The sequence below is a fragment of the Megascapheus bottae genome, chromosome 7 (genome assembly GCF_031878675.1).
Source record: "Megascapheus bottae isolate mThoBot1 chromosome 7, mThoBot2.hap1, whole genome shotgun sequence".
NCBI lineage: Eukaryota > Metazoa > Chordata > Mammalia > Rodentia > Geomyidae > Megascapheus > Megascapheus bottae.
Window position 1 is genome coordinate 52,234,193 of NC_143515.1, and position 13,928 is coordinate 52,248,120.

Sequence of the window (13,928 nt, forward strand, 5' to 3'; positions counted from 1 at the left end):
CAGATCTCAAGTCTACTGAGTAGTTAGGATTACAGATGTAAGCCATCAGCACCACAAAGATTTCTTAATGGGAAAAAAGTGGGCTTTGGATAAGAAATTCAGGTTCAGTGCTAGTCCTGCCATTCCTAGAAACAAGGCAGTATCAGCCCCTCATCAGGTATTAGAGTTTGGCCATGCTAAGGAGGGAGAAACAGTATACCCACAGAAGATCAACTCCATGCCAGATGTGGACAATCTACAGAGGCTTTTTCCTAAGCAGCATGAACTCAGCCTGCTTCTTGATGCTAGAACACAGCTGTGTTGGAGGCTGTGCTAGGATTGTCTAAGATCCCATCATTTGGATCAGAGTCAGTACACATTGGGCAAAGGACACCAGAGAGGTCCTATTCTGAAGGCTGCTGTGTGCCCATAGTACCATCCCATAAGCAATGGTGTTCATAAAAACAAAAGAGACAATGGGGTGGAATGAGGGAGTGCCTGGATAGCCAGAGGCCCCTCAGCACCCATAGATCGTTACTCAGCATGGGGAAAGATGGGTTTACCTGGAGAGGTGTGAGCAGTGGCAGTGATGCTGGTGCGAGAAGGTGGTAGGCAGATAGGACACTAGGGGATGAAACCCCTTCTGAGACCCTAAAAGGTCCCAGTGGTTGAGGACTGAGTCAAGTGGTACACGAAGGTCAAGGTAAACCTTTAAGGTCACATAGAAAACGTGTCCAGAAACAGCTTTACTTGCCCAGCACTGTTTCTCAAGACCTTTAGGAGAGGGTTGGTAGAAGACAGGACACAACAAATGCTGTCGTGGCTACTCTCTTGACTTTTCAGGAGACAACAGTATTCTAAAGAAAGTGAACAACACTAAGAAAAATACCCCTCCGTGTGTCTACCACAGGCCTGGGATTGTATCCACATTAATTGACTCTGTCCCTATGAGGCCTTTGAGGATGAACACAAGGTGCTCATAGACAGACAAGAATATGGAGGCCTAAAGTCAAGCCACTTGCAGAGAGAGGCAGAGATGCCAGGAGGAAGTCAGCAGCCCCCCGGGATCTGGCAATCAAGAACTATGACAACTAACCTGTCGGACAAGGGCCAACTGCAGAGATACATACAGGATGATCTGAGGATCATCGGGGGCCAGTTTCTGGGCTCTGTATGGGGAGAGAGACAGAAGTCAGTCACCAATGGGGGAGAATCAAGTGTGTAACTTGGATCTTCAGCAGGCCATCACTGTGCTGAGTGCTACAGGGCACTATGTTGGAGGATTCAGCCAAACATTGCTTTGGTAGGGTTTTTAGTTGAGATATGACAACTCAGACAGAAGGCCCAAAGGCAACCCACAGTAGAGGATAGAGGTTCGGGAAGACTGGCACTAGCTGAGATTAGAGGCCTTCTAGAAGACAGTCTGGAGGGGGCAGAGCCCTCCTATGATTGGAAGTGGGGAATGACAATGGTATAGCCATACCAAGCTGAGCATTTGTCAAAGTCAGAGGTTAACACCTCCCTGAGGGCTCAGGGACTGGGAATGCCTTCTCTGAGCAAGAAGCCTTGGCAATGAAGAGCCCCACTGGTGCTCCCCATTCTCTAAAGCTCCAGGGGGTAGCCAGGTCTGGAATTTTCTTCCCTGGTTGGAGAATGACCTGTCCTGAATGGGGCTGGGATGCCACATGTTCCGACAAAGTTGGTACCAGGAATCCCAGGTAGGCCCCATCTAGCAACAACAGAGCCACAGCAGAGCTGCAGAAGCAGCCAGACACAATGAAGGGAGCTTAAAGGAACCCATGTAAGGCAGACAGAGGAGGGAGGAGAGGGAAGAGCTTGTTGACCACCTCTCTCCTTCTTCCTTCGGACTTCAGGCTCTCAGGAAATCTCTGCAAGGTCTGTGGGACGGGGTAGGCAGAGGGGAGAGCTGAGAGTGGGGCTCAGATGGTTGCTCTCAGTGGTTTGTCCTTGCGTACTGTGTGACCTCTCAAAGATTTTTAGCTTCTTCATCCAGAATGGAACCAGAACGGAACTAGAATCCTCCATTTCGCAGAGGCCTCAGGAGGCAAAGCAAGTGAAAATACTACCTCAAGCCTCTAGAGACAGATGGGGCTTCTACAGGCTGTAGGGTCTCCTCACCTTTCCAGTGTCTGCAGGGCCTTGCGGTGCAGCTCATCTTGCTTGGACTTCAGGGTGGCTGCAGGAGATAGGACAAAGTCTGAGTCATCAGGAAGGACTGAAGAGTTACCTTCCCCTCTGGCCCCATCCTCAGGACACAGAAGCTCTGCAAGGGAGAAGACTCACCAAGCCTCTGTATGTAAACCTCATGGTCCAGGAGCCCCAGCTGACATTTGTCTCAGCCACCCCATACATTCCTTGGCTTATGAGTTCCTTCTACTCCATGGTCTTCCCTGCCACTTAGACTTCTGTGACCCTCTCAAAGGCCCAAGCCTCCAAAAACCATTAACTAAGATGTCCTTCCCCAAGCAGTCCAAACCCCCAAAGGCCATCAATTCCAGGCTTTCCTACCCACCAAGTTGAAACAATCTAGTACTTTGTCAGTAAACGGCATGCAGCTTTAAACACAGCAGGGCAGACATTCTTAGGCTTGGTGATACACTGAGCACCTGAGGAGCTTTTCCATGACTGGCCAGGACCGCCACATCTGCACTAGGGAGGACTAGGTGCAGAGTTGTTCACGCTCCCCAGCTTAGACAGCTGCAGAAGCCACTACTGCGGAAGGCTTAAGGCACAGACAGGAGACCATTCTGATCAAAGCAGACTGTGACCAAGGGACAGGCAAGACACTAGCAGACAGGGATGCCAGCCTGTATCTGGCTCTCCTACCCAGCTTCTCCACTTTTCAGATAAGTGAGGCTGTACAGAGCGTTTGAGCCAAACAAAGTAGGCTCCCTCAGCATGGCCTGCCCCAGGTACTGGGCAAGAGCCCAATCTTGCTCCTGCTTTGGTCTGGATGGGGCCATCACTCTGTCCCCTCAGGCTGCAAGGACACAGATATAAGTGGCTATCTGATAAATGGGGAAGATGTGGGGCTGAGCTGGCAAGCTGAGGACAGGAAGGAGTGGAACCCATCAGCTAAGCACCAGGATTTGTGAAGTACTTCTTGTGTACTCAGCATATGTCATGTGTGAAGGGAGATTTGGTGCTGTGTACTCAGCATATGTCATGTGTGAAGGGAGATCTGGAAGACCCTAGGAGTAACTACGGTGGTGAGGTAAAGGTGGGCCTCTGGGAAGTGAATGAAGCCGTCACGGGGGTAGCGTGTTGGGCAATGCAGAAGAGTGACTAGGAGCTCCACACGACAGCAGCCTAGGTCTTGTCAGAGCTGGAGCTGGGCCTACAAGTGGGATAATTGGTTCCAGAGGAGAAATATCAGACTGGCAGCTAACCAAGCAAGACAGGAAAGGAGTTGAGGGTTATGTGCATGTATATATCAAGGTGTCTATATGTGGCGTGTGCAAGAATACAGCTATGTCAGAGAGGTGGACAGTATCTGTGGGGAGTGGCACTGGTGGGACAAGATGTCTCAGAGACATTTCAGAAGCTGGGGTCATCCCCAAGCAGAGGCTTCCTGAGTCTAGCACTCACCATCAGTGGCCTGCAGGCTGTAGGTGAGACCCAGAGCCAGGTAGCCCTTGGGGAGGAACTCTCCAGCTTCCTCTCCAAGGCCAATCACCATCATGGCAAAGTGCTCCGCCTCCTCCAGCTGCAAAGAAGAGAGAGGCAGAGGTCACTGAGAATGGAGGATAAATGGTACCAAGCCTGGAATACTGCTGAGCAGGTGCTTACAGGAACAGCAATTCCAGACATGTGGAGGCATGACCAAAGGTCAAGAAGCTATCTAGGTCACATGAGTACTGAGTAGAAGAATCAGCTGTTTCCCCTACCAGCAAGTAATTCCTGGTGACCCCTACAAGGGGTTTTGTGCTCAAGGTCACAGGGTGCTACCTCTCCTAGGGAAAAGCTTCCCTTGACCCCGAGTCCTAACTCTTCAAAGCTTGCTCTGTTCAGATCCTGAACCAGAGACAGACCAATTCATGCCTCTTCTTCCTCAGAGGCCTTTGCAGGGCTCTGTGCTGGGCAGACATTGGGGAACTAAGATCAGAGCCTGGGCCTTGGGAACATGTGCCTTGCGGAACATGGCTAGCCCTGCAGAGAGGACAGACTGCCACTCAGGCTAGTGTAGAGCTTGCTCCCTCCCTGAGCAGGGAGCCAGAGAGCTTGAACTTTCAGAGGAAAAAGCCCTGGGGTTGTTTTTGTCCTGAGAGTACAGGGTGAGGTGCTGTTCTAGTTGGAAAAGGACCAACTGGCCTGGGCCATGCACCACATCATCACACACAACACAGGACACAGAGGGCACAGAGGCAGGCCCCAGGGACACTGGGGTACACAGAATTGTTAGAGGAGGCAGGAAACATTACAGTTGGGGACAGCAGCTATATCCATTTCTGCCGTGTGCTTCCAAATAACTCCTCTTTTCTGTCACCCAATAGGGCCATGTGCCTGGTGCAGTAGGTTCCAGTAAGGTTCCGGGGTAGGTTCTACCTAGATAGCTACACCTTCTAATCATATATATCTCCTCCAGAGGCTCATAACATCAACGAGAGGAGTCAGCTTCTGAGATCTGGCCAGTGCCACCCTGCCCTGTCTCACCCTGCTAGGCCTACTGTCCCACCTGCCTTACCCTTGGCTCAGGCCCATGTCCTAGTGGGTTCCCCTGCCCCTGCACTGGAAAGGGTTGCAGGTCTGTGAGTCCTGTAGTATGACCATGGCCATAGCTGTATACAGCATGCAAGTGAGATCCTGAGATGGAGATCATTAGGCATGGGAAGATGAGTTGGGTTGAGCAACATCAAGCCATGTGAGACACAGACACAGATACACACACTACTACCACCACATTGGAGAAAGATAGAACCTACTATGTAGTGAGGGGGATGGAAAAACTCACAAGGATGAATGCATTATGTTCCTATATGGCCAGCACCAATTTGGTTTATTTTTTTTTCTCCTCTAGTACTTTGCACTTGGTTGGCTGCTGTTCCTACCACTTAAGCTATGCTTCCAGTTAGTTATTTTGGAGATGGAGTCTCTTGATTCTCCTGCTCTGTCTCCCGAGTAGCTAGGATTACAGGATGAGCCACCTGTGCCTGGCTACTATTTTGATTACCACTCACAGAGCAGGCTTTCTGCATGTGATAATAAAGGAAAAATATTATTACTAATCCTATTAAGTATGATAATATATAGCACAATAGCATGAAGTATTAGCTAACTAGCTAGCAAATAGGAAACATGCAGAAAAAAAATCAAAGTTTTTTTTTTTTTTTTAAAGACACTTTATAACACAAGCAAGTATGAGAATTTGAAAGCCCTGAGAACCTGGCTCTGCCATCTTGGCTCTGAAGTGTTAGAATCCCAGCAACTCCAGAACCAGTTCCTTCCTCATGAGTCAGCTCTCTGCAGACAGGCAAATGCAGCTTGGTAATATTTGATTAGAACAAAGCTCTGGGGTTTGTCAAGGCTCAAGTCCTGACAGCATCAGTCATTTCCTAGGTAACCTCAAGCAACTCACTTCATTCTGCTGTGCCTCAGTTCCCTCTTTTGTAAAATAAGAACACGGTCTTCCTCATAGGACTGCTGGAAGGACAAAATGATAAGACATGGAGAATGCTCCAAGTGGTATCTGCCTAATGTCAAGTATTAGTAGTTGTCATATGTATACATATGTTATATACATGTCATGTTAACATTACACATGTAGTGTGTATCTATATAAATATTTACATACACACAAGATAATCTCGCTGACAAATTACAAGGTAGCATTAAAGGTCCTCTGGAATCTGGGGGAGAGGGTGTAAGGGTGGGAACACTATTGCATGTTTTTTGTCTCTTAGTGCTCCTAATCACAGAAAAGCAGACTATGTAGGAAATGCTGGTGACCCCGCAACCCTGGTCAGTCTGCTCTGCTGGGGATTCTAGCTTGCTGAACCCACCCATGGCCAGGACAAATGGACATGTAATCACCCCACCCACTGGCTGTTAAAAACTTACCCTTCCCACAGGTAACACACTGGACTATCCCCCATCCTACTCTCTTAAGGTCTATTTTTCTTTTTCTTTATTCTACTCCACAACACACTAGAGGGCTATGATCCGAGTTGCTGTTCTAATCTGATGGCATTGGCTGTCCAGTTGCTTCACTTCTATCAGCTATCATCACCATCTTCCTTCCCCTACCTGGTAAGTCAGGTGCCCTTTCCAGGCTCCAAACACTTCCTTTTGAGGCTTCAAGTTAACTGGTAGTTCAGGCAGAGGCTAGTCCTTCTGTGACCAGATCAGGTTATAACAGGGGGCCACCCTTATTTCAAAATACTTCTAGGTGAGGGTTTCCATTGTTCTTGTAACCCCCTACACCCCCATACTGTCATAACATGCACCTTTCCCGAGGGTAGTCATGTGACCTCCTCATGAAAACTTGGGAAGGTCTTTCCCCACCCCCATGCCCTGCTTTTCCTGTGATTCTACACAGATGGAGGCAGACTTGGCATGTCACAGCACCACAGCTATCTGATGAAACAGACTTTATCACTGTAGATTCTAATGCTTAGGGAACTTACAGGGCCTACCCAGAGTCAGTCAGCTAGGAAGTGGCAGAACTGCATTTTAAACTCAGGTCTCCTGTTTCTGAGACTCTGGGATTCATGGTAATCCTGTTGGTTTGTTTGTTTGTAATCTTTCTCAGAATGCATGGTATATTTTGATGGTTTGGTTTTGCTTTATATAAGGAAAACTTCCCTGTGACTTCCTTAAGTTCCTGTCTGTAGCCTTCCTAATGTGGTCCCTGCATGAGCAGCAGCCTTGATGCTGGCACATGAAATTGGTGTTTAAGCTGCCTTCTATCCCAAGGGCAGCCAAAGAAGTTTCACCCTCAAATTCTCTATACTTTTCTCTTTCTGGGGACATGAGAAAGGTCCTTTCTGAGCTTTACAGTATTCTTGTTTAAAGAGATTAGTTCTCATTAGTTCCTTCCCATAGGGCCCAGAACCTACCATTCTGGGAAATCTACTTTTTCTTTCCTGGGAGAGAGGAGAAGGGACTCTGATTTCTGCAAAAGGTTGTAGCAGAAGAGCTGGAATTCTTTTTAAATTAATTTTTCTATATGTATATCAATTTTATTTATTTAATTAATTAATTTATTTTTTGCCAGTCCTGGGCTTGAGCTCAGGGCCTGAGTACTGTCCTTGGACTTTCTCAAGGCTAGAGCTCTACCACTTGAGCCTCAGCACCACTTCCGGCTTTTTTCTATGTATGTGGTACCGAGAAATCGAACCCAGGTCTTCATGCATGCTAGGCAAGCACTTTAACCACTAGGCCAAACTCCCGGCCCCTTTAATTTTTTGCCCCTGCCTCATACAGGCTTCCATCTTCCTTGGCTCTGCTACCCCTGAATTTAAAAAGTGAATGTAAAATTGTAAAGGCACACTCTGTCTTCTCCCCATTTTGGGGGGAGGGAGGTTGGTTTTGAGGATTGATCTTAGGGACTCTCAGCATTTTTTCTCATAGCTGATACTCATTACTTGAGCCATGTCTGCAGCTAAGCATCTTACTGGATAAATGGAGATGGAATCTCTGTCTCTCTCTCTCCCTCTCCCTCCTCCCCCCCTCCCCCCCTGCCCCCTCTGATGGAATCTTGAACTTTTCTGCTGAGGCTGGCTTTGAAATGAGCTTCTCCAGGTCTAAGCCTTCTCAGTAGCTGGGATTAGGAATAAAGCACCAATTCGTAGGCCACATCTTTTCTGAGTTCTCACTAGTTTTAAGGGATTATAACAGCAACAGTGACCACTTACTTGCACTGTGCTAACCAGGGATGTTCCCCACCTTCTCTGTGACGTTCACAGCCACCCAATCTGAGATATGACGGCTCTAGATTCTAGATATGAAAACAGGCTCAGAGAGGATGAGTTAGTTCCTCAATCACATAATGAGGAGGGGGGCAGGGATCAGAACTCTAGCTTTTCTCCTCCATAGCGTAAGCCTTTTCCATAGGCTTACTACCCATGAGGGGATGAGCGCCCTGCTTGAAGATGAGCACAGCTGAGTTCCATTTTACAACCTTTTCTGCTGTCTGTGTAATACACAGACATACACACACCTTGTCTTCCATGTTTCCTACAGAGCTTCCAATCTGATATATTAAATCTCTTTGGAGAGATATTAAAACCTATCTACATCTCCCTCTCCTACTGCTCCAAAAAGGGGACCACAGAAGGTTTCAGGCCAAGCCAATGCAGCAGGCTACCATGTAGGCCTCTTGGTTTTGAGGACTACTGTCCAGGCTCAAAGCCTGGGAAGCCCTCCCCCCATCCAAGGAGCCTCTGGCTTAGCTCTGAGGAGCCATATTCCTCCTTGCCCCTCAAACCTGCCCCAGCTACTGAACCCTACTACAAAGCTTCCCAGACAGCATGTGATCATCCAAGTCCTCTACTGACCACCATCTCTGGGAACCTTCCTTTCAGACTGGATGGCAGCTTGGAAGTTCCCACGCTGGCCCTGGGCACAAGGACAGGATGCAGGGACAGCAGGTGTTCCACCCCAGGGCATATGGTCACCCAGGCTGGTTCTGCCCAGCACAACTCATTTTTCAAAGTTCTCAGTTTCAGCCTCCCTTCCTGCAAGCCAGGCCAAATGGTCCACCCCCAACTTCTGTCCTCTGCTCACAAGGCTTGACTGGGCAAGGGATGGGCTTATTGAGAGAGGCACAAATGCCAAGAGACAGCTGCCTTTTAGGATTTCTGCTTTGCCTTATGCACCAACATCCCCTTGCCTGACATCAGACCCTCTTTCCTGTCATGGCATTGGGGACAGACAGTGCCACACTAGATTGTGCCCTGCCTACTCTCTCTAGAGAACAGGCTGCTCTTGGCTACTCCAAGGCTGAGAGTTAGCTCTTAGCCTGGCGTCCACCAGTGAGTCAAGAACTAACCACTGTGCCAAATGTAGACCTGGTCCTACCCAGGTCAGCTAGAGCCTGTGATGTAACACAGCTACTATGTGCACTTACTCTGTGCAAACTTCTCTGCAGGGAGAGGGGACCAGGATGCGTGACAGGGGAAATGAAGAGGATCTTCATCCCATGGAGAACACAGGACCACACTAGACAAAATTCATTACAAAGAGATTTTTCTCAAGAGCAGGGAGTGGTCTGCCTACCAGCTCCTCACATGGAACATCAAGCCAGTCTGGCCCACTGGAAGCACAGAGGCTCATACCTCAGTGCAATCCATACATGTAAATGGAGCTTCAGGAGGGGCCTGGGGGAGCCTCCAGACCAGGCAGGCTGCCAGCGGTCCACTCCCACCCACCTACAGGGCTGCCTCTTTCCTGTGACTTATCTAAACTCCAGCTTCATCCAGCCTGACACTCAACCTGCTCTTGTCTACAATTAAACAGCTCACCTTTCTCCCTATTCTGATGACAAGTCTGCATGTTTAAGCTTCCTTTTGGGCTTTTCTATTTATGTTGTCATTGATTACTTTGCTCCTAACTCATCTGATTTCAATTTGGACTGATTTGATCCTAATTTTATTACCATGCAATCTGAATGCACATAATTACTGTAATTATGCTGTGGAGGGAAACAGTTCCTCCATGGTAGGAAGACCTAAATTTAGGGCTTCCTGGCAAGGGTGCCATTGGCTGGGTGGACCCACAGTTCTTTGGAGCTGGCAGTCACACGGAGCACAGATGCCGTCCCCTGTCCCGCCCCCAGTGACACAGTATTTTGGGTTTCATCTCAGGGATGAGCTTCAGGCCTGTCTCCAAAGCCCTGGAATAAACAGGATCTGAGCTGGGAGTTGGAAAATCCATCCCTCTGTACCCTCCATCTCCCATCACCCTCTGTCTTGTGCGCTTGGGCTAGTGCTCTGGGTTCTACCTATATCCCCCCATAAGCCACCCACATACTCACCAAGGTACATTTCTAAAGATTAAGAGTATGAGTACCTGGGGGTGGGGGGTAGTCGCCTCTGGTAGTCATTGGTCTGAGTGGGGAAGTCAAACTGTAGTGGATGGGCTTTCCATTGGCCCACCTCCATCCTTCCTGCCCTGCTCGCCCTGTCTAAGGATACCTCCTCTATTAAGTCTCCTCTAGATTTTATGTCTATGTCACTTTTGAGAGACTATTATTTGCATTTTACAGGTGAGGAAACTGAGGCCCAGCAATTTCATATCACTAGATGGGGAGCAAAACTTGTAATCACTGCAGCAAAGCTATCTCTCCTCAAAGTCTAGCACCTGTTGTAACAGGCTATATGTAAGCCTTTCCCTCTTTTTTCTCTCCTCTCCATAATCTGTAGTAGAGCCCAGAGCTGGCACTTAAGTCATAGGGGAAAGAAAGAGGAAAGTGCGGGTGTCCCCCTCCTTCTTCCCCATAGCAGGAAGAGATAGTAAGGTGGGGACCTGGAGGGAGGAGGGGGGAGGGGACAGCAGTTTCCTGAACTTGGGAAAGGTGTTAGGTCGTGGAATTTTCAGGGATCTTGTTGTCTTTCTTCCTGAGGCCAGTGACTTGTCTGCAAGGAGGGGAGAGTGGCAAAAGTTAAAGAGAGTTATTATGAAGCTCCTGTTAGATGCATTCAGAAGTTGGGCACTACTGCCTTAGCACAAAGCTGGGTACATAATCGTGAGTGAAGGTATCATCAGGCTTACAGAAAGTCAGGGAGGACTGTCTCCAGGTGAAGCAACCTTTTTGGGGGACCCCTAGGCCTAGAGTGCTGAGGAAGAAAGTGGGACTACCTAGCCTGAAGGAGAAGAAATGAGGGGCAGGAGCTGACAAATAGAAGGGATGAGGTACTTGCCCATGTCTGGTCCAAATGGGACCATTTTCACTTGGAAGAAGAAAAAAGGGAAAGGAAGTAAGAAAGGCTGAGTAATTTTGAAATACAACAGCATTCAGAACCTCAGTGAAAGCGACTGATAAGAGGAATTTGGGAGTCAAGGAGACCTAGGACAGTAAGGAGCATGATTATGATCAAAATAGATTGTAATTATGATACAGAACAAATCCTATGGAAATTGTTTTAGGAAGGGGGAAAGGAAGAGTGCAATAAAGGGATGAGACTGATTGGAATATATTGGAACCATAAACTAATTAAAAAAAGAAAGCCAGGACTATCAGGAAGTGAGCTGCCAGTGGGAGCAGCTATCTTTAGTGGCTCTAGGGAAATCCAGCGCTGGGTCTAAGAGTTCTGCACAGGCCCACAGCAGCAGCCAACACACCTGGCCTGGGGCTTAGGCTCCCAGCCCTGAGCTTTCACTTTCCAAGCTGCTGACCCCATGGGGTTGGGGGAGAGTCTGTAGGCGCTTGTATCTAGGGAGAGAACTTGCCTGAGATGCGGCCTCCTATCAGTTTACTTGCCTCAATGGACATCAGTAAACAGGAAACAGAATCTAAGGCAGGGGTCTAGGAGTCCAGATGTAAGTGGCTGCAGCCAGGAGCAAAGAGGGTGCTATACAGAGGCTGTCTTCCTCTGCTATGGCTGGCTCGGACCCCTCAGGGTCATGCCTCTCAGGTGTGAATTCATTTGAGGCCTCTAAAGTGATGGGAGGTCTAGTAATGGAGATCATGCCCATCAACCCCATTACTGGGTAAGTGGGAGGCACTTCTGCTGTCTTCCCATCTGATTCTCCAAGTATCATATTTTTTTTAATCTAACCACCAACCAGACGACCTATAAGGTTATGGGTTCTCGGAAGTCTTTTTCTTGCCTTCAGATAACTGACACCCTAACTTTCAAACCACATTGGACATCCTCACCTCACTCATACCTGTGATGTCCTCTCAAGGGAGGAAAGATCCCAGGCCCTGCCCTTCCCACAGCTCACTCACCCAGTGCAAGGAGCCAATGCAGACCTTGGCAGCCATCAGAGGCACAGTGGGGTCCGAGGGCCGCAGCTTCATGCATTCCCGCAGCAATGACACGGCATAGGCTGACTGCAGAAGCAAGAGCAGAATATGCCTTCACTGATTTCCCCAAAATTTCATGGACAGGGGAAAGGGGGAGAGGGCCTTCATATCCTCAGAGGAGAGTTCCCCAGACAATCAGTCCTCCCTACCTCAAGGGCCAGAAAGAAGCCCCTAGAAGGAGGTAGGCAAGTCCCTCCCTGGGCCTCAGCTTTACCATCTGGAAACCAGAGGCTTTGACCTTTATCCTTTGGGCTTGACAACAACAGGGCAACCGATAGAAGCTCTCCAAAAGGAATTCAATTTTGTACAAAGATTACAGAGGTAGAAAGAAGCTCTCTAAATGGACATTCAGACAGAGTTGGTGGCCGGATTGTAGGGATCCATAGGGTTGGCAGGAAGGAAAGGGAGAAGTCAAGTTAGCAGGGCCAGAGATAACCTCCATACAGGAATCTGGATCCTTTAGGGCCCCAGAGGCTCAGCTTTGACCTGCTAAGGATGGCTAAGTATAAAGGGAGGGCCAGCTAGCAGAAGAGAGCATTGGGCCCAAGCAGGGACATTAAGAGTAATAATAATAGCATCTAACACTTCTTTAACAGTGTACCTTGCTTTCAGTCAAGAATCAGCAAAACACAACCCCAAGACAAATCTGATCCTCAGCTTGATTTTATAAGTAAAGTTTTAGTAAGTCCGACAGCCTTCTTCATTTACTGTTGTCTGTGACAATTTGCATGATGCCATGGGAGAATAAGATAGCTGTCTTATTTATAGAAAAAGCCTGCTGAGCTAGCTGACCCCTGTGCTAAGTGCAATGTAAATATTAAGTCACTTAATTTTCACAGCATCCTCATGAGGCAGGTACAATGTTTCTCAAAAGGGGAAACCAGGTACTGGGTTGGATGGTACATTCCTGTTTATGGAGGAAGAGACAAAATGCAGTTCACTAAGGCACATGCCTATCATCTCCAGAGACACAGGGAGGCACAAATGGGATCACAGCTTAGGCTACTCTGGGCCTAAAAGCAAGATCCTACTTTGAAAGTAACTAATGGAAAAAGAAGCTGAAGGAGTGGGCCAGGTGGTAAAGTACCTGCTTATCACATTTGAGGCCCAGAGTTCAACCTTAGCACTACGAAAAACCCCCAAACAGAGCCAGGTGCTGGTGGCTCACACCTGTAATCCTAGCTACTCAAGAAGATGATATCTGAGGATCGTGGTTGAAAAGCCAGCCCAGGCATAAAAATCCATGAGATTCATCTCCAACTGACCACCAGAAAACCGGAAGTGGTGCTATGGCTCAAGTGGTAGGACACTAGCCTTGATCTGAAGAGCTCAGGGACAGCACCCAAGCCCAGAGTTCAAGTCCCATGGCCATAAAAAAGAAAAAACAGCCCCCTTCCTCTGTCAAGCTTCCTGTCTGTCCATGTGATTTCTATCACCTGCTCCTGTCATAGTAACATGTGACATCCACCTTGATTCCTTGGTGAGGCTTGGAATGGCATTCCCAGGACAGGACAGTGCCATGAGCTCTTCATCTGAGCCAACCCAATGCTGGCATTATGTTCTTCTGCTCCAAAACTATGAGCCAAAGAAATGCTTCTTTACAGATTTCCCAGCCTTGGACACTATTATAGTAACAGAAAAAAAAAGGCAAATAGACTTCATAGGCCAATTTTAGAGTCTTCATACCAAGCGCCTGTCCTGAGCCTGATATTGGGCTAGGGGTGATAGATTCATTGTGGGAAGTGGGATGAAGCCATTATTCTTTAATGGGATCACAGAAAGGCTCAGGGAAAAGAGGAGCCATGTGTCCCCACGCTGTATCACTCTCCCAGGAAAGAAGAGGGTAGAAGGCCAAGTCTAAGAAGTTGCTAGCAAATAACAGACACTAGAAGACTAAGGCCGCAAGGGGAATTATAGCAAGGGAGTTTGGGAATGCCACTCAGAGATCTCTCCCATCCAC

At 48.2% G+C, this 13,928-nt stretch overlaps 1 protein-coding gene across 3 annotated transcripts in view; it reads right to left on the reverse strand.

Annotated features, from left to right (window-relative positions):
• The window catches only part of Ttc7a (tetratricopeptide repeat domain 7A), a 115,869-nt gene that overhangs the window by 41,508 nt on the left and 60,433 nt on the right, over nt 1–13,928 (reverse strand). For 2 of the 3 annotated variants that reach the window (XM_090336992.1, XM_090336994.1), the window contains exons 11-14: nt 11,891–11,995; nt 3,589–3,706; nt 2,119–2,176; nt 1,076–1,148 (exon numbers count right to left, since the gene is read on the reverse strand). In XM_090336992.1, the coding sequence (XP_090193118.1) occupies nt 1,076–1,148; nt 2,119–2,176; nt 3,589–3,706; nt 11,891–11,995 (354 nt within the window). The remainder of the gene's footprint in view (nt 1–1,075; nt 1,149–2,118; nt 2,177–3,588; nt 3,707–11,890; nt 11,996–13,928) is intronic. The other variant, XM_090336993.1, reaches the window with a different exon arrangement.